This window comes from Pogona vitticeps, chromosome 2 (assembly GCF_051106095.1).
Source record: "Pogona vitticeps strain Pit_001003342236 chromosome 2, PviZW2.1, whole genome shotgun sequence".
NCBI classification, from domain to species: domain Eukaryota; kingdom Metazoa; phylum Chordata; class Lepidosauria; order Squamata; family Agamidae; genus Pogona; species Pogona vitticeps.
The window spans coordinates 151,464,875-151,485,747 of NC_135784.1; the positions used below are offsets into that span (position 1 = coordinate 151,464,875).

General features: G+C 42.0%; 2 protein-coding genes across 4 annotated transcripts in view; one reads left to right on the top strand and one right to left on the bottom strand.

The window, feature by feature from the left end:
- Window positions 1-20,873, top strand: part of SPRYD4 (SPRY domain containing 4) — a 38,209-nt gene that overhangs the window by 5,672 nt on the left and 11,664 nt on the right. The window contains exon 1 of one of the 2 annotated variants that reach the window (XM_072990878.2): window positions 20,454-20,548. The exons of the other annotated variant lie outside the window; for it this stretch is intronic. The gene's annotated coding sequence lies outside the window, so the exon portion shown is untranslated. Of the gene's footprint in view, window positions 1-20,453; window positions 20,549-20,873 lie in introns of those variants that run through there. 2 annotated transcript variants of the gene reach the window in all.
- On the bottom strand, window positions 1,685-20,843 carry MIP (major intrinsic protein of lens fiber). 2 transcript variants are annotated; one of them, XM_078384396.1, is made up of 5 exons: window positions 20,387-20,843; window positions 14,275-14,439; window positions 12,699-12,779; window positions 9,566-9,674; window positions 1,685-1,830 (listed from the first exon to the last, which is right to left on the bottom strand). In XM_078384396.1, exons 1-5 carry the CDS (start codon window positions 20,744-20,746, stop codon window positions 1,805-1,807), a joined length of 741 nt encoding a protein of 246 aa, XP_078240522.1. In that variant the 5' UTR covers window positions 20,747-20,843; the 3' UTR covers window positions 1,685-1,804. The 2 variants fall into 2 exon arrangements, with proteins under 2 accessions (XP_078240522.1, XP_020640548.1); XM_020784889.3 differs by lacking the exon at window positions 1,685-1,830 and having other exon boundaries at window positions 9,182-9,674.

A 20,873-nucleotide genomic window follows, 5' to 3' on the forward strand; every position in this document is an offset into this window, starting at 1 on the left:
TTTGAATATTGTCTTTTAATTGTTGTAAGCAGACTTGGGTCTTTTAAAGAGAAGGGTAGGGGGAAAATGTAAACAAACAAACAAACAAACAAACAAATAAATAAATAAATAAAGTGTTTGGTAATGTCTCCTATGTGGCATGGCTGTGTGGTACATCCAGTTATTCTAAAGCCCTTCCAGCGACAACACAAGTCTGAAGGAGGAAAGGGCAAGTTCTGGGACAGCAAAGGATGTAGCAGTAATTAAGTAAATATGATGATACTGCTCCTGCATCCCTCTCTGAGGAATGTCTTGTTATTTGGCAAGGACAAACTTGTGTGCAACACACATTTGATTGGGATACATGATGTGGTATGTGGAGCTGGATGGGATTTTGCAGTAATTGGCAAAGGCTTGGATACTTTTTCAAATAATTTGGGAGGCCTTAGGAGAATTCCAAAGCACCTTTTGTTATTCCTTTGGGTTCATTATTTTTCCTTCTTTCCTTTTCTTCATTTCAAGTATAATGCAGCCCAGGAAAACTCTCAAGTGACAAAGTAATAGGGTAATGAAAGCACATATACAGTAAAAGTTCCTGCTTGAAGGTCAAGAAACTGAAGTGTTGGAATTAAATTGGCAGCTTCTATAAAAATGTTTTTGTACCCAGCAAACTGGATACAGGGCTTGTCCCCAAGTTTCAGGTTTTATATTTCAGGTTTTTATTTCATTTGTAAATCAAATGAATAGCTTACATTATCTACTCACATGTAAACTGGCTTCTATGCCTTATCAGCAACTTTCACATAGTCCAGATGAGAACATAAGCTTCCCTTTCCTTATAAAAATACTCTTAATTCTATTTGTAGAACTAGAACTAGACTTCAGAAATCCTGATTTCTCAAGTATATTGTTTTGAATATACAGTATCTCCTTATTCCAGACATCCTTGATTAATAAAAATAAAAGACCTTTGATTGTCCTTTAGTGGTCAGCCAGAATTGCCTGGGAAGCCCACAAGCAAGGACATGAAGTTAACATTCCTCTCTAGCCGCTCTGCTCCCGAGAAGCATACCGCCTCTGAAACTTAGGAACTAAATGTAGGTGTTCATAGATTTGCAGGCAATTCTTTATGAGTCTGTTCAGAAGTAAGTTATAGCAAGTTCAATTGGTCTTAATTCCCGGTAACTTCATACAGAATTACAGCCTTGTCTTCTTAGAATATGCCATGGTATGACTCTAATGTTGCAATCGAATGTGCATTTGAGTTGAAATTAAGTCCTGCTATTTTCAGTGGGCTTGCTCCCAGATTTCAGCTGAATACTCAAGCCAACTTGGCAGGTGGTTTTTATTTTCTGGACAAGTGTGTTTGTGTAATTGAGGCCTGAATACATAAAATGCAGGGATGTTGTTGTTTTGTACCATAGATATCATCCTTGTAACATTGACAGATATCTGTGATGTAGAGCTACTACCAAAATAAATTATAGTATTTAATTAAATAAATAAATCCCAAAACAAAAACTAAGTAAGGTCTTTATGCCTGCGAAAAAGAAAGGTGAACCATTTTTTTAAAAATAGGCAACTCATTGTGCTATTATCTAGCCAGAGGAATAAAAGGCATGAACAACAAATAAATTATTGGTATCTCAGTTACAGAAAATAATATGGATGGGTCAGTTTTTACATTTCTGTGTAAATCCAGAAAAGCTGATAGGATGATCTGGGGTCCTTCCATTGACTTTAATGAAGTGATGTTGGATTCACACCAATAGTTAGTCAGCTGCTTTTGGAAGAGTCATAGACATCGCTTGTTATAACAACAGCTTCATCTCCGTGCTGCCAGTTTTAGTTCTGTCAGAAGCAAGCATAACACCTTGCTGTGAAGCCACTTCAGATTCAGACTAGTTATGCCTTTATTGATCTCAATGAAATGAAACTATTGTAGAGAGATTCTAATACCATTGCGCGACGTCATCTTGTCCATGTTGGTTTCTAAACTCTCTGGATTGGTGATGGATATAATCCAGTGGATTTCAGTGGTGTGAATCCTTTGATCACACTTTAAATTTACACCAATTTGTGCTACAGCAGTTGTAGTAGAAAAACTCCAAAAATAAATTCACATCAATATATCTGAAAAAAATTATCCACTCCTCAGTATGTCAACACTATGAAAAGAAGTATGCTCCAAACAACAATGTAGTGGTTTAATATATTCGCAAAGGCTTTTACGGCCGGGATCTAGTGGTTGTTGTGGGTTTTTCGGGCTCTTTGACCATGTTCTGAAGGTTGTTCTTTCTAACGTTTCACCAGTCTCTGTGGCCGGCATCTTCAGAGGACAGCACTCTGTGCTCTGTGCTGTCCTCTGAAGATGCCGGCCACAGAGACTGGTGAAATATTAGGAAGAACAACCTTCAGAACATGGCAAAAGAGCCCGAAAAACCCACAACAACCAGTGTAGTGGTTGCGGTTCACCATTCCTGCTCCCCCGTCTCTTAAAACCATCATTTAACAATCCTCTTCCCCAAGAGATTTTTTTTGTTCTATTCTGTGGAGACCTCATATTTCAGAGTTCTTTTGGGAACCATCTTCCTAGCAGACATTCTAATCTGTACTTATATATTGTCTGCCCCGGGGATATAAATAGCAAGCATTAATACTGGCTTGGTCCATCTAGCTCATGGGTCGGGGAACAGGGGTAAATTACCCCAAGTGGGGTAAAAGTGAAAATCCTGGGGGTAATGAGCAGAGTGCTACCCCCTCCCTCCACCCCCACCCTCTGCAGCCAAGCTCAAATTGTAAACCACCTCGTCCTGTTACTTCCTTCCTTGCAGCAAGGGACTTCTAAATGCTCGGTTTGTTCAGAGATTGGGGAGATAAGCTTCCTTAATAGGTTCCAGCTGGGGATTAGCCCCAGGCAATCAATCAATCCGGGGCTTCTGAACGACTGCTTCCTCCGGAAGTGAATGCGAGCAAGCAGAAGGCGGGAAAGGAGCAAGCAAGGGAAGGAGGGAAGAAAGAAAGGTGCGAGAGACCGAGGACTTCATCAGGCTTATTTAAATGTATGTAATTGGAGAAAATGAAGGGAGAAAATGGAGGGAGGGAGGAAATGGAGTGTGTGTGTCTGTGTCTGTGTGTCTGTGAGAGAGAGAGAGAGAGAGAGAGAGAGAGAGAGAGAGAGAGACTCAAAACTGAAAATGAACAGGCAGTTAAGCAAAAGAGAAACTGAATTAAGGCGGGGGGATGGCTTTTTAAGGTGCTGTCTGGGTTTATCATTGCTTTGCTTCCAAGAAGCAGGCATCTTTGAATTTTGTGGCTGCTGTCACCCTCTGCAGTGATCATGCAGCTCAAGAAAGTAAAATCTGTCACTGCCTCCATATCTTCCCCTTCTATTTGCCAGGAGGTGATGGGACCAGTGGCCAGGATCTTGGGTTTTTTTTTTGTTTTTATGTTGAGCTTCAGAGCATTTTTTGCATTCTCCTCTTTCACCCTCATTAAGAGGTTCTTTAAGTCCTCACTTTCTGCCATGCTTTTGCATAGTCAATGAAGCAGAAGTAGATGTTTTTCTGGAACTCTCTGGCTTTCTCCACAATCCAGCGTATGTTAGCAATTTGGTCTCTAGTTCCTCTGCCCCTTCGGAATCCCGTTTGTACTTCTGGGAGTTCTCGGTCCATGTACTGCTGAAGCCTGCCTTGGAGGATTTTGAGCATAACCTTGCTAGCGTGTGAAATGAGTGCAATTGTATGGTAGTTAGAGCATTCTCTGACACTGCCCTTCTTTGGGATTGGGATGTAGACTGATCTTTTCCAGTCCTCTGGCCACTGGTGAGTTTTCCATTGATGATGATAAAAAAAGCACACTGGTCCTTTGATACTGGGCTGTGGCACCAGGGTGGGTGACATGACCTTTAGCCTGGTTTGTTCCTTTTCGCACACCACACATAGAATGATTAAAGTGGTAGGGAAAGCCCCCCCCTCCCCCAATTCTGCATTGGCTGTCTCTAGCAAGCATGTCATTGCTAGCACCACTCTGGCAGCCACTAATGATCCTCTGCAAGCTAGCAAAAATTTAATGCAACTTGCTAGGCACGTTGGGCACCTTACTACTCCCTATACCACACCATGGCTGGAGTGCAATGTGTTCCAGCAAAAATAGTGCACATCTTTATCAAATTTGGTGCATCCTGCTAGTTCAGTACACAGCCTGTGTAGATTCAATAATATTTTTAATTCAAATAATGTATGATTTCCTTCCTTTCGAATCAAGGGGGTAATGTCGGCGTATATAAATTTTTTGGGGGGTAAAAGGTAAAAAAGTTCCCTGACCCCTGATCTAGCTCCATAAGAATTTGGCTGAAATGAGGGGTCAATCGTCATATTTCCATACATGCCAACCCAGAGTCTTTTGGGAAGCCCATAAACATGGCATGAAGACAGCAATCCCGTCACCTCAGTGTTGACTTTCAGATGTGCTTCCTTTCTAAAGATGGGACTTTTGTTCAGTTTACATAACTGAATAGACATTATTTTAACTTCGTTTTAGAACCACCCAAACCAATGACCAACACCATATCTAATGACATCCTATTGTGCAAGTTAATTAAATAAATTATGTGGAGACATTTTGTCAATTCAAACTTGGCTGCACATTGATTTCACCAGATGACCCCAAGATTAGGTACAACAAGGAAGCCAAATGTTGTTTCTTCACATTCTCTCCACACAGTTCATCTTCCTCCTCCAGCCTACTGCTTTCCAAATATATTGGACCACATTATCATGGCCATGATGTCTCCAGATAATGAACTTTGTGGTCTAGTACATATGAAGAACACAAGGGTAAAGCACTGAATTGTTTGCTTGACAAGCCAATTAAGTGGTGTACTACTTAGAAATAATAACAAAAAAAGGTGGAAAGCTTCCTCCTGCTTTGTTGTTGTTTTATTTCCCTTTTTCTTTAGAAGGAGGAAGGGCCAAATATGGTTCTTTTGAGGTGTGGTGTGCTTTTGAGGTGAGGTGTGGTGTGCAATCGTTGCATTTTCCCAAATGACATGACACACTTCAAAGCAACCCTGTTTAGCACAATCCACCCATGGACTAAATTTAGTTAGAAGACTTTGAGAAAGAACTTGTCACAAAAGTGTGTCCCATCTGTACTTTTGTTGATATGTCAAATAACTTCTAAAACTTTGGTGAACTGGGCTTTTGTTAAAAGCCATGCTGATTCTTTCTTACGGGAGCTTTCTTTCTGTTTGATTATTCTAGTTTAAATAATGCTTTCAACCTATTTATCTGAGATAAATAAGGGTAATCAAGCTCTCACATTCTGGCTTTTTTTCCAGAATCCCTCAGAAGAAGAAAAAAAATCTGGTAATTATTTTTACTTACAAGATGCAAATTTTGTTGGAGGACCAACATTTTCACATTACAGCTCATTAGGACAGGAGTTAATTATTTGTAGTCATCACTACTAATATACCTCAGAAGTGTGTGATGAAGAGTTTCTTTTGTTTTCCACTGATTTTTGAAGCAGGCAGAAAAAGTAATGCATGAGAGCCCACAACCATGACTTTTCTAAGCATATTTGAGAAGTCAGAAGGGGAGATCAATATAATATGAAAAAAAAATCAACAAGAACAACATCTAAATTCCTCTGTAAATGCCAGAGGAGTAAAGAGAAGAGGGAAGTCTTGTATTTTACTCAGCTTCAAAACAGGTAAAGCTTCTGCCTGCCTAAAATGTGGTGACATTGGGGGGGGGAATGGAAGATATCCCCCATGAGTTGCCAACACTTTGTGGGGGTCTTGCCAAGTCATGGTATAAAAAATAAAGAATTGGACTTTCTTGCTGTAACTAAACTGATTTTGGTCTGGTGAGAATCTGGATGAAATCAGCTGAGAAAGAGACAAGTACTTTATCTGAAGTTTCATGGAAGCAACTATGAAATAATGATGATCTGTGTAGATTGATAAGCATAAATAAATAAATTGTTTATTTAGTTTGGGACTATTTTTATCCCAGGAATCTGGCCTGGTTTCAAGATTGGTTCAGTGTTATAGGGGAACATGGTAAGGTGCCATCCTCATGCCTGCTATTTTAAATCTCTCATAATGCCCCAGAGTACTCAATAGAGTACTACAGCTGGGCTCCATAGATGTACAGTAGTGGGAAGCTTCCGGTTTCAGGACTGGCATTCGTAGCCAGCCTAGTATCAGTATCTGACACACTCAGGGTCAAGAGCCCACATGTGCTACTAGATGCTATCAGGGCCGATGCCTACCCAGCCTGGAGATCTGGCAACATCAGATCCCGTTCCTGATATGGCCACTACGTAGTTGCTCCTAGGGGAGGCTAGGAGGTAGTGCTGTTGTGGAGCCACTCCTCGTTTTCCTTAGATATGCTTCTCAAGTGATAACAATGTTTTGAGGGACAGCACTGCACTAAGGGCCCGCACAGAGTGGTGTGTAGCAGATAGGCTAGGTGTAGTGGTGTCCAACCTTGGACCTCCAGATGTTCTTGGACTTCAACTCCCAGAAATCCTGGCCAGCAGAGATGGTGGTGAAGGCGTCTGGGAGTTGTAGTCCAAGAACATCTGACGGGCCAAGGTTGGACACCACAGGAGGGGCTCAGGAGGCCTGGCTTCAAATCCCAACTCACCCATGGAAACCCACTGGGGTAAAGGAACCGGTAAAGCCAATCCTTAAATATCTTACCTTGAAAGCCATATTTGAGTCACTATAAGTCAGTTCCAACTTAATGGCACATAACAACAACAACAAAGGGCCCACTTAGATCTGGCTCCAAACATGCCAGCCCTGCTTGGTTCTTGTGAAGTCATAGTAAGAAAGAGGCATCAAAATGCTCTGGGCCTGGCGTTCAACACAACATAAAGCTGGCCCTGGATACTCAATCCAGCTACTACTGAGCTTACAAAGGGAGAAAAAAACTAGCAGCAGATTTAATCTCCACAAGTCTTATCTTCTACTTCCTAAACAGTGAAGCCCAATCTTACTATTATCATTATTTTGTAATACTATACTTTTATTTGATTCATGTGTTTTCCGGGGGGGGGGCATGGGGAAACTAACCATGAAAATGTATGGTAAGAATTTTAGAAATACAGTACTGTACTGTAATAGGCATTTACTTAGAGATGAATTCGGCTATTCTGTTTCTTCAAATCCCTGTAGCTCCTTCTCTAATCATCCTATTGTGGTTAGGTCTACTGTAGTTTTGACTCTTATCTCCATAAAGCAAATCAGGGATGTTTTTAATTTTTCAACATTTTGAGGGCCACATGTCAGGTTTAAAATGGCCAGTGAGTGAAGCCTCAGACCAAATTGGTGAAGGTTCCAGGTTCCCTCTTCAGCAAGGCCAGTTTCAGGAGTGTCCAAAGATGAGGCTTCACTAAAATCTTTCAGGGGCTTCATGCAGTCTTGTCCCCCACCAGTGCCCTTCCCTTGCTTGTCCACTGCATCATCTGCCTTTTTTATTACCAGGCAAATCCATGAAACGAGAAAAAGATGGAGTAACTTCACTTTCTGTGCGTTCTGATTGCTAGCATGGGAAGCTTTCCATCAAGAATCATGTAAGGGTAATATGGGGGGTGTTCAAAATGCCATCTTATGGCTCCTCAGTCAGTGGGCCTTGCACGGGGGGGATATCTGGTTGCAATGGAAGGTGGCTGAGTCACTAAGATACCATTTTAATATCTCTTGGCACCCTGCACAGTAGTACATTGGAGGCACTGCAGAAAACTAAAATGGTGGATAGAGTTGGCTAATCTATATTTCACAAAGTGCCCGGCCATTAGAATTACTTTTAAAGAGGGACCTAAGAGAGGCATGAGCAGCTGGTCCTTATACTGTACATTGGTGACAAGCCTTACACTGCCATCTAGAGCAAATCAATTTCATATACAAACACATGTGCACACACAGGGCCTGTCTAGACTTCCATACAGATTGCTGTTTAGATCACTGTTTGTATAGTTTGGTTCAAACCAAATTACTGCATCCGAATGTGTATCTATTTAGACCGATCCATCCTGCCCCTTTAAGAGTTTATCCTGCTCCTTTCTGACATGACGCTAGGGGCTACAATTTTGATACTCCTAATTATCCTGTTGTGTAGCCTGTGCAGATGGTTATTTCACACCTTCACGGACCTGTGTGCGACATTAACTGAGGTGACAACCCTATGATGTATTAAGTGGTTGTGACGTTAAAAGGGAGGATGGAGGGGGGAAACCCTCTCATCTTCATCTTTATTTTTTTAAAAAATCCCTAGCTGAGGCCGCAAAATTCTAAAACCATGCTAAGTTGTTGCATTGCCACTTCATTAAACAAAACAAAACAAAACCATTTTTTTTTAAAAAAAGGAAAGTCACTGAGTGACAGCCATGAGAAAAGGCGGGGAAGGGAGTTATGTTGACTTCATGAGCTCTGCCTCCACAAGGCAGCAGAAGCCCAGCATTACCCTGGCTGAGGAGAAATGCAGGAAAAAGGAGAGTTTATCTCTACCATCTCCCCAATCTTCACCCAGTATTTTTCCCTCATGCTGCTGCTGTCCTCAGCTGCTGTTCCTGCTGCCTCCTTAGTTGCAAGTAAACTGAATAAACTTGCTAGTAAGTTAACTGGTAATCCAAAGGCCTGTGTGGACTTCTGTCATGGGAGAGAAGAAACATCTCCAGTGCAAACAGAAGTATCACTAAATTGAGAGATAAAACAGATCACACTGAAACTTTTAAGTGTGAACCAGACTGCTCCAAATTCTCCTGTCTAGACAGGCCCTGTGGCAAATACTGTATACTCCTTTTCCCACATGGATATAGGACTCCATCCCACATATCCACACTGCTCCATTGTCACATGTCCTCCCCTCATCCAGTCCCCTGATCCTCTTGAGCCAAGCCTCTGTTCCTTGCTAGAATCAACAGAGATATAGGCCCAGACGATTAGGAGACAAGGCACAACGAGAAAGAAAAACAGTGAAATGCAAGTGGTCTAACTGGGGAGATATGAAGGGAGCACAGATGCTGTTCAGGGTTTTCTTTCGTGCACCAGCAGCGCATGCACAAATGCAGCACCTAACTGGCAAGGACTCCACAGATGTAATTGCACACACAGGCATAGGCACCTCTGGAGTTTTCCAGGAATTCGAAGGGAAAGGTCAGATGGAATTAATTCTCCTACACCTTTTTTTTGTAAAACTGTTTCCAGTATTTTTCACCGCATCAGAAATGGTTTAAAAACTAGGCAATGCTATCATTCCCACCCCCACCTCACCCCACCTGCTTTCCCCATTCTGTTGTCCCAGGGTTGGTCTGTCTGTTTTGAGTGAAAGGCTGGATAACAAAATGTCCCTTCAGATCTGTGCCTCCTAAGACACCACTCCCTACTGGCCAGGAGCAGTAACAGTCTCTATACTGGGCCAGTTGTTTCTGTCCCCTCTCTCCCCAGAGAAGGGATGAATGGGTATGCTATGGTTCCGCCACCCTATGGCCTCTGTTTATAGTGCTTCCGTCGTCAGCTCGACAGGTTCCTCTGGAGGCTCCGGGGGCGCACTGAGTTCAGCTTGCTGCTCACCTTTCAAGATAGAGAGGCGCTCGGACACCCCACGCCTCCGCGGGAGGAGGATGAAGTCATACAAGCAGCCGCCTATCACACCACCGAGGATAGGTCCGACCCAGTACACCTGGAAAGGAGGGAAGGAGGCAGATGGAAAAGGGAAGCAACAAAATACATGTTGGGCATGCTCTCGCTCTGTATGTGTCCCATGTGTGTGAGTGTGTGCGTGCACATGCTCATACATGCGCATACAAGCACTGCAAGAAAAAGGTCTCTTAAAAAAAATCAGACCTTCTTGAATGTCAATAGAGGTTGGCAGTGATCAGAGGCAGCATCATTTTGGATTGGAGGAGCTTGCACAGATCAATATGAATGAGTACCCCCAAGATGAGTAGACCCTAGTGTTATGTACTAATCAAAGGAGAGTGGGCACCTATTATGATATCCTCTCAATATAGTTGGAGTTGGGGGACTCAGAGATTGGAAAAGGTAGTTTTTGGACTTCACCTCCTAGAATCCTGGAGCCAGCAGAAGTGCTCACTAAGCTGACTAAGCATTCTGGAAGTCTTAGTAGCCAGTATAGTCCTTGAGCTCCAACTGAGAGGAGAGTGCCTCTGGAATTGTATGCCAGATGGTGCCACTTACAGAAACCCTGCTGTTTGCAATGGGTGATCTCTGTGAAGAAAACCTGCCCTCTTGTGTGCACAATAGCAGTGTTTGGCTAGTAGCAAAATCTCACTTGATTGTACGTACTGGCAAGACTTACTGCTCAACAAAATCCCCCAAAAGGAACTTTTTCAAAGCCTGGGTTGTCCCCACACCCAACCACAGTGTTAAAAAGTGGTGGGAAAAAATGGAAGGACTGCAAATGAAAGGCAACACTTATTTGGTTCACCTATAAAACTCCACATTTGAGGCATGGTGAGTGAATAATAAAAGCCTAGCCTGGAAGCAGTAAGGGGAGCGAACACTGCTCTTTGCAGGGCACAGATGTAGCGCTAAATCACATGTAGTAGAACGTCATATGAAGGTCAGGAAACCTCCGGTCTAAATTAGTGAGCAAGAAAACCATGCCTTTAATTGATACAAAGGAGATGTCTGAAAGATTTTAGATATAGGACTCCATCCCACATGAATAAAGGCTGGCATTTGAATGATTTAAGGGAAGCCAATGAACTCTATCTCATCAAGAAGCAATAGAACAGGCTGACTTTGGAGACAGAAAATGTTTCAATTAATGTTACAGAAAAACTTTAAAACTTCAAAAGTTCTTTACTTGTTGCACAAGAGAGTACGGTACTTACAGTTGTGCTTTATTGCCCTTTGTCCAAAATAATTTTTTTAATAAAATATGTCTGGGAGGGCACTGGAAAAAAAGGTAATGCAATGTTCTATCAGTAACCTTATCTGAATGCTCTGGAGGAAAGAGAGAACAGAGAATTGTTGTGTGAACAATTCCCGACAAGGCTTTTATCATGTCTCTACCTTGCCCCATTCACTGAATATGATGGGGGCTTCGTGTGCTAATACTGCCATATTATTGCAGCTTTTTCTCTGGCATGCACTCATACATGAAGTCCCTCTCCAATGTCACTCATCTATTATAAAAAACATTGGCCAAAATCTTGTTGCTCAGTATAGTAAATTGTACTAGATTAGGCCCATTGAATCCATGGGGATTCATGAGTTCTATGAATTTGAATGGACCTACTCTAACTCTCCCTTACGTTAGCACTCTAATGTCCTCTTCCAAATTACCCTTTACCCAAATATTTCCTTGAAACAGTATTTTAACCCTCAAGGCTCCGTAACATTGCTGATTTTTATCAGTTTCAGCTCCAATATACAGTATTTTAAATCTATTTACAGTCACATGGTTTTTGTATTGCTGTGTGTGTTCATTTAAAAAATATTACTCCAATATAAAGTAGGGGTTTAAAACTGCTTCAGGAAACTACACGTGAGATTTAAAATTGTTTCATTAACCAGCATGTCCGCGGTTTTCACTTTGAACCTTTGTCCTGCGCCTGTCTATCCTGACTCTGGTTGCCTCCCATAACCACTCACTGCTTCTGCTGTGAGCTTATTTTTATTAATTCCCCCCCCCCCAAGGAGTATAGTGATAGTTTGACATGACAGTAGAAATTTACTAGCCAGTAGAGAGAGAAAGGGGTCAAGCACTACCTCTTAAAAGTGAAGAAGCTCCCAATATGTCAATTTCACTGGTCAGTTCCACTTTGCAAAGAAGAGGGGAGCACTTTCTCTCTTTCTCTCTCTGCTGACTCTTAAATTTCCACTGTCATGTCAGACTGTTGCTATCCCTTTGAAAAAAGATTTGAAAATTAAAAACAAGCCCACAGCAGAAGCCATGAGTGGCTGTGGGAGGTAGCTAACTCCAGGCAACAGATACAATTTATACTGATGAGTATATGCCAAACCAACGAAAAATAAATTGATTTTACATCCACATTAAAACTGATGACCTTCTGCTGGGCCAGAAAATACCTAACTTCTGGTTAAAAAACCAATAATTCCTGGGCAAAAAAAAAACTACGCTTCCTTGTGGATTGTGTAGCCGGTAATTTTAAAATCAATTTTATTTAAGCAAAACCTGATTCTACATTGGTTTTTATTGCCAGTGTGATTGAGCCCTAAGTGGTTTAGGTATCTGGCTACACAGAGGTGGGAGTTTAACTCCCTGTTGTGTGTCCCAAAAGAGCCGGCCTGTGAGACATCAGGCAAGCTACACAGTCCCAGTAGTAAAAAGAAAGGGGCTTCTCCAGAATGCATGGAGTAGAAGAAGAGAATGGTAAAGTACTTCTGTGTATTCTCTAACTGGAAAACCCTAGAAAGGGTCCCCATAAGTCACAATTGACTTAACAGCACATACGTACAAGCAAGTAACCCATTTTGAACTTTGTATTTATAAGGAAACCTGGCAGTCCTTCTCAGAAGTGCCTTCATGAGAAGTAGCCACAGAAACACTCAAGGACTCTGGTTTTATGTGGGGGGAAAAGGCTTCTCCAGAATACATGGAGGAGAGCTCTGGAAGATTCAATCTTGATCAGCTTGTAGCTTTTCCCAACAGCAGTTAACTGGAGATGTTTGTTACACAACTAATCATGACTACTTTTACCCTCAGATACCTTACCCAGTGGTTGGTGAAGTTGCGGGTGATGATAGCAGGGGCGAAGGATCGAGCGGGGTTCATTCCTGCTCCTGTGTAGTATATCTACAAGAAAATAGAGTTAGGATGGAGAAATGGCTTCTCTCGTACATCAACTATCTCTATGTCTCTGGAAAACAGGCACATTCAACCCGCTTAATAAAACCGTAATGGGATTCGTATGTAGGAGCCTAGGTAGTGGACCCATTAAATGGCTGCCATGCTTTCTACAAAACTGCAGCCATATAGACTCTTACATTGGCAGTGATAATTCACTCTTAAGAGCATTGTGCTCTTGCCCTTTCACTCCCAGATATAGTTACCAAGAGTGGCAGAATGGAAATCCTTTCCCCCATGGTTATATTGTAGGTACCCTGCCCCAAGAATCTCAATAGCAAAGGAGATGAAATAATTTGTTATAAATAGAATGAGGAATAACCAAGTAGAATTATGTTTGAGGAGGGCAGTGCCATGTGGGGCTGATCTTAGAACCAAGATGTTAATTACAGGATGTCAATGACAGAGACTATACACCCCTGCGTTTTAGAAGTATTGCAGCAGGCATCACATTTCTGCTTTTGCCATGCTTCTGATTGAGATTTCCTCTTTGGAAAATGCCTTTAAGCTTATTGAGCCAAACACCATGAAAGAGTAGCCTAGATTGGTGGGGGATCGGGACCTCAGGCCCTTGAGTCTCAACATTGGAAGAAAGGGGGGATATAAATTAAAATAAAATAAACAAATCCCTGTAAATCAGCCATTCTCTGCAGGAGGGGCATATGGCCCTCCAGGGCCCTCTGGAACATTTGAAGTGGGGCCACAGCCTGGAAACAGTTCTTCACACACCGCTTTCTAAATGTTGTTGTGTGACTTTTCAATCTTGATTCAGCCTATATTTGTTTCATATTATGTTTATGGCCAAAAAAAAAAAACATTGATAATGGCTTCTGTAGATGGTGATAGGCCACTCTGAAGCTCAGGAGCCACCAAATTCTAGGAAGCACAGGCAGCTAAAATCATCTGCTCAGTTGGCTAGGAAAAAAAATAAGTGCCCAACAGAGGAATCGTGTTTCCATGTAACAAGAGATACTTATGGGGAAGTCAATCCTCTTCAAGGGATCATTCTTAAGGAGGCACTGATGGCTTCCACCTTTGTTTTGAGGAGGGCCCTGAAATCCTTTAGGGCTGTTCATGCAACACTAGAGCAATGCCTGTGTGTTAGTCCCCAGGTCTGCGGGTTCCCTGACTACCTAGATTGTCACTGGAGCCTTCTTGGAAGCAAAATGTTACTCTCAAGTTGTTATTGGTACTATAACGCCCAGTGTTCCTCACCACTAGCTATGCTGCCTACAGCTGAGTAGTAGTCCAACATCTGGAGGGGCACACCTTGCCCACACCGGATTTAGACCTCTGTACTGTCTTCTGACCTTCTGATCTGTATTGACCAAGAATTTGTTCTCTGGAGTGTCTTCAGACTTTGCTCCTGGGGCTGAACTGTGCTAACGCCTAGCTGTTCTGTGTGGTGCCTAAGAGAGCAACATCTTATACACTGAGTCATTACCCCAAACAGGTGTCCAAGAGTGAGGGAGATTCCAACGGCCAGTGCCATGTTTCTTATGTACCCATTACGTCTCTCGTCGTAGGTGGCAAAGATGCAGAGGACAAACTGTAAGGTCAGGAAGATCTCCACAACGGTAGCTTGGCCTACATTTAGACTGGGATGCATCTGCAGCCAGGAAAATATACAGAAAGACAGAACTGTGAGGCAATAACAAAGACTTGCCAGCAGCCCCACACGAAAGATAGCAGTGATTATATATTGTATCCAATAGATGTTTGTGGAGACTGATCAAAACATGGATGTGAAGATGCAAGTAAAACATTTAATAGCTGATATGAATGTCACTGATTTCAGAACTAGAACATCCTCAGATTAGAGGATGGACAAGGCTAAGACTAGTCCTGCTGTTAGGGTGAGCAACTGCTTCTGGTAACGGATATTAGGACAAGCAATGGCAGTTCCTTAGCTATTTATTATAAGTTCCTCTGCTCCAGAACATACCTGCTTGTGCCATGTGACTGTCAAAATCCCTCAAATTGGTCTACTACCATCAAGGTGGGGGTAGAGAATGCTATCACCAGTACTGAAGTAAGTTTCATCCGGCAATCAAGTCAGAGTCTGCAAATGGAATAGGGGAGGGATTGCCATCTTGTATTTTGCCTCAGGTGTTGAATTGATTAATTAATACAGTGGGCCCTCTACTTACGGAATTAATCCGTATTGTAACGGTGGCTGCAGGTTGAAAAGTCTGTAGGTCGAGGCTCCATTGCATTGAAAACCAATTAATCCCGTAACCAGCCGTTTTTGTTCCATTTTGGTTTCTTTTTTCTGGTCTGTAGGTCGATTCTCTGGCTGCAAGTCAAAGCTAAATTTTGCGGCCAGAGAAGTCTGTAACTCGAAAAGTCTGTAAGTCGAGCCATCTGTAAGTCGAGGGTCCACTGTACAGTGGTGCCTTCAATCTTCAGCAGTTAAGTCAGTTATCCTGACTTAGCTTTAGGGATCCTGTGACTGTAGGGGATGAATATATACCATGGGGAAAATATATGGATGAAAAAATAAAGGGGAAAAAAGCCACCTAATCTCAATCTCCCAATCTCTGGATGTCTGTGAATTTCATTGTATGGGTATACAGTACTGTGTATATACTTACAATGACAATCAATCAATCAATCAATCATTGCCCCAAAGCAGGAGCACACCATCAGTACTACATTACAGACTATTGTACAACTTGTGTTTTTGTGTGACAACAAGCAGGGAGCAGAAACAGAGTCACAAAGAAGGAGGGAACCTCAGAAGGGAAAAGAGGTTCTGCAGCATCCTTAAGAGCTCCAACCTCTGCTTAACAATTCTAACCAAGGAGAATTCACCACCAACAGAGCCAGTCTGATCAGCTGCCAAATAGACAGCAGCTCAAGTTTAGCTGAAGTCTCTTGCCTTGTAAATTGAGCCCATTGACTTGGATGCCATCCTATGAAAAACAAACACCACTTTCAGTCCATGATTGCTCGTACTTGATAATGTCATTCTTCATTATTGTTCAGACTAATCATAGGCAGCAACATTTGCAGTCTCAGAGGACTTGGCCTCTAGGTACCACACCATGGTCCAGAGTCATCCCTATGGGTGGGTGGAGATTTTGATTCAATTCTTCACTGCATCTTAGTCTTGCACTTTGAGTGGTACAGTCTACTGCCTTCTCCCCCTGAAATGAATGTTGCATGTGTGCCACAGCATGTGCCACAATACATGGGACATTAAACCACATATCCCTTCTTTATCACACCATACTTACTGCTATTACTTAAATGATGGGGGTGATGGGACACAAGAAGGGATTTTATTAAGTCCATATTATGATCCCCTTTCTCCCGCTAGTTTCAACCAAATCATGTCCCTATCCCTGTGCAGCAGAAGTGTTCTAAAAACACTTGCTAACAGGGCTAGTGATAAAGGGTAACGGGGAGTGGTTGACAAGATTTGAAGGGGCTTCTTGCAGTCAGACCACTCCCAAAGCACTAGCCTTACAAAAGGCTGCTTTCATATCTATTTCTGCTCTATTTTTCAAAGTAGTTTGGACTTCATCAGGGAGAACCCATTCTAGCAGTGAGCAGTAGAAATTAGTAATGCACATCAGGTGGTCATGTATCTTCTTTTAGGGAGAGCAGTTCTTCATTTGAAAGGTTGCCATGGAACAATCCTCCTGCTGAAGGTGTAGAAGTATCCAGTCCAAGCGTGATTTAAGTATAAGTAACCATAAGACGGGTTATCCAGGACCTTGAAGTTGCCCATCCACAGCACTTGGGCAGCAGACTCAGCAGGCAAACAGTCAGCTGGTCTTTCACACTCAAATAAATGCACTGTGATTCGGCCAAACCTACAGAAATATTGTTTCTAATTTTGCACCTCCACATATAAATCAACATATGGAGTTTTATGCAAATCAATGTAATTTTTGTTCTCCACTTTGGTGATACATGGCCTCCTGTCGGGTGATGTGTATGTGGCCGCTATAAATGCATAGCTCTGAATTTCATCCATGGTCCCACAGCAGCTTTGTTCTCTTGGACCAGATTGTACTGCTGCTTTTTTTAAATAGACACACATGAATGTGATCGAACAAACATTAATGTAGCACTTTAATCTTTTTTCTTTTTTAAAAAATAAGCAAGCAAGCAACGAAGAAACTCTCTTACACACATGCACACAGAAGTTTATAATCCTAGGAAATTTGGATCTTGAACCCCTAGAATGATTGCTAGTTGTCTCGTTATTCTTTTTGTCCAGTGCTTTTCACTTTCTTAGTCACAAACCCAGATTGGCTACAAAACATTCACTAGACAAAATTTTAAAGAAGCATAGCCAAGATAAAAGCAGCATATGTTTACTTCTTTAATGCATAATCATAATTAACTGAATATTAATTCTTAATTAACCTGAGTGTCCTTAGCAGACAGATGGGTGGTACAGAAGTCAAATACATACATACATACATACATACATACATACATACATACATACAAACAAACAAACAAACAAACAAACAAACAAACAAACAAACAAACAAACAAACAAACAAACAAGCAAAGCTTAGAATTGAAGAGCTAGAAGGGACCTTATGGATCATCAAGCCCAGTCTTTTACAAGGAGGCACAGTGAAGAATCAAACTCCCAACCTGTGACTTGAGAGACTTAAACCACCGAGCTATCCAGCAGTTCTTAAATACTCCCCTGCCTCTCTCCAGAAAACAAAAGAAAAGTAAATAAAAGGTTGCACAGTCCTTGTACACAATCTGAAGGCATTACAGCACTCAAAAATCTCATGTCAGTTTCCACAGAGGTCTTTCTCAGGCCAGAACTGTGGATGGTGCAGAAGAAGCATAATTTTTCCAAAAATCATGGTCACATGTCAAGAGAGCGAACCAAGTTGCTGAAGTTTAGGACCTTGCATAATTATAAAAATACAATTAAATAACAGCAAAGGATGAAGGACAGGTCATAATAATTCAGTCTCGTTAAAATATATGAATTGAGCCATCAATCACAAATGACATTTTAAAATGGGGATATAATCTCCTTTGTGTTTAGGGTAGAGATTATTAATTCCGATGTGGTTTCTGGAGAAGACATATTGATTGTAACATATTTAACTACCTAAAGTCCCATCAGTTTTAATTCTGAGGCTTTGCCATCATTTGTAAGCTCTGCTATATTGAGACCTTGCCTTTTCTCCATGGAGCTTCATTTTTAGGTGAAAAAACTGTGAGCACCAACAATCCTGTTCCCCTGGAACAATACCACACAATATATAGACTTACAGAATTTTAATATCCACCAGTAGATACAGGTATCAATTTGATGTGTGGTATCAAACCAGCTCCCCAACTGTAAATACATCTGAACTGAAGTTAGATAGGGAGACAGTCCAGGCTGAAAAGATTTTGAATTATAAATGCTTAATTTTTAGATCTTGGATTTAAATATAATTGAACATCAATTCAAACTTTGATTTCAATCAGAGGCAGAGTGAATTTAAATTTTATAATATTCACTTTGTTTCACATTCCTCTGCCTATGTTTGAATTCAAAGTTTGAAATTATGTTGCTGCTCACTTGAAATTCAGAATTTCCCCCTAGATAATTGATATTTGAATATTCATATTTTGTAGTTCAGTTCCAAGCTCTACAAATTAAACAGTTATAATGCGAAGTATTCTTAGCTCAGGCGAAGACCGAGGAAATGCAAGGCAGCCTCTTGAACCAGTCAGTCAGTGGACATGCTTAATGTTTGTCTGGTTTTATTATGATAAAATATTATGTAATAATGAAATGCTTTTATCAAACTTCTTTTTCCCCCTACAAGCCTCACCCTTTTTCAGCAACTGGCCCACTTGAAAAGGGACTCCAGCCCTATGGAAATTGCCCAACTCTGGAAGGCACAGCTTAGAAACCTTATGGGTTGAAGCTCCCTGCATCCTCTAGGGCAGTGATGGCGAACCTTTCTGAGCCTGAGTGCCCGAACTGCAACACAAAACCAACTTATATATTTCAAAAGTGCCAACTCTGCAATTAAACCTGAATATTGAGGTTTTCGTTTAGAAAAAACAACTGCCCCTGCACTGCAAGGGTGAAATGCTTGTTTTTTCCCCCTAGGGGCAGTATTAACAAAGAAATACCTACTGGTCCTCCAATCCCACATCAGGCTAGACCGTTAATTGCCACCATTGCATCCCTCCACTGGACCACTGCACCAGCAGAGGAGAGTACCGAAATCTGGGATCAGAGGACGGCTAAGTATTTCTCGATGGCGACTTATGGCTCACATGCCCACAGAGAGAGCTCTGTGTGCCAGCTGTAGCACATGTGGCATAGGTTTGCCATCGCTGCCCTAGGGCAACATGGCCACTGACCATGTTGGTTGGCGATTCTGAGAGCTGTAGTCTTTAAATGCAACATTTCCATGCCATGATTCAGAACAAGCTCTGAGAAACCATCTTCCAGCACATGAAATGACAGATGCTTTCTGTTCCATTCTTTCAAAATATGTCAGAGTTTTTCTGTGTGATTATCTTATTCATGATTCCATGTGAGGAAGTCCCACTGAGCTCCGTGGCAGTGACTTCTGAATAAACATATTTAGAATTGCTCTCTTAATGGATTGGCATTTAAGAGGCACCTTATCCAAAAACTAACCCACACACACCTGCCTCTGAAACAGAGACAGAACTGTCAGCATTTAAGATTTGGCCTAACAGTTAGAAATGAACAGCATTTTCAGACAGATAATGTCAGCTGGTCCACTCCCACCTCTGTGAAATCAGTATAAACATAACATCTCAGTTCTTGTGGGATTAACACTTCCTTCCATATTTAACCTGATAACAACAACATTCTTACTCATGTCTCAACCAGCAGATGGAAGCCCCATGAACTTGTTAGTGTGAAAAGCCCCTTGAACAGCAAACATCACATAACAAAAACAGAAGATTTCATTTTAAATACTGTATCAGTTAAACAGGTTTATGCTAGATTTGTCTGTGTGATGGACTAAAACTAAACGTAATCAAAGCAGTTCCACAGTTATCTCATGTGACTACAAAATGTGGCTCCCTTTTCTCACAAGTGTGTGCATCTGTGTGTTTTCCTTCTGATTATTCTATTATCGCAAAACTCTAATTCTCTTCAAATCCATTTTTGTGTTTCTTTATATTTTCACTCTTTCCTCTCACAGGACACACACAAAGGCATAGGGCAAAAAATCTTCTGTACTGTTTGGCTCTTGTTCACTTATAAAGCCATAATGGTGTTGATAAAACATTGTCATCACTCAAGGGAACAGCTAACTAAGCCTAAGGGAACACAGACTAAGCCTTTCTTTATCTCCTATGAAAGCAGATACATCCTCACTACAAGGCTTGGGCTAGAAAGTTTATCCTTTGCCCAGTGGTCCAGATTTTAAAAACTATTCTGTGTAGATCTCTTGCAGATAAAGCAAGGCTACTTCATTAGTTATGATGGATGCCACCATTCTCCTCAGCAAGGAAAGGAAAGGAAAAGGAAAGGAGGAAAGGAAAAGAAAACATTTCCAGATAACTCTGCATCATCCAGTTACCGTGTTGAGTGCCAGGTTACCCCGCAGTGCTACTGGGGTGATTCCGTAAAGTACCGCTGCACCAGCCACTCCGCCCAGCACCTGGGCAACCACGTAGAAGACAGCACGGAAGATGGAGAGCTGAGAGCCCAGCAGGAAGGCCACGGTGACTGCTGGATTGAGGTGGGCACCACTCACGTGGCCCAGAGACTGCACCATGGTGGCTGCTACTAGGCCGAAGGCCAGGGCCACCAGCAGAACATTAATGGGGCCAATGACCCAACGTAGCGAGGCTCCCAGGCCAAAGAGGACATAGAACAGAGTGCCAAAGAACTCGGCGAAGACAGCTCTCCAAAAGGAGGCTGAGCGTGCCTCCCACATGATGAGGGCCAGAGGGAAGGGCCGCGTGGAAGGTCAGCAGAATGGTCCTCAAGCTTCCTCTTGCTGCTGCTTACATACACACACTCACACACACACACACACACCTAAGCTGGCCAGTTTGCACTGT

Excerpts from the sequence above, each read along its gene's own strand:
- MIP (XM_020784889.3), bottom strand. The coding sequence starts at position 20,746 with ATGTGGGAGGCACGCTCAGCCTCCTTTTGGAGAGCTGTCTTCGCCGAG. Across the intron at positions 14,440-20,386 it reads GTAACCTGGCACTCAACACG|ATGCATCCCAGTCTAAATGT; the intron begins GTAACTGGATGA and ends TCCTGGCTGCAG. Across the intron at positions 12,780-14,274 it reads CTCTTGGACACCTGTTTGGG|ATATACTACACAGGAGCAGG; the intron begins GTAATGACTCAG and ends ATTTTCTTGTAG.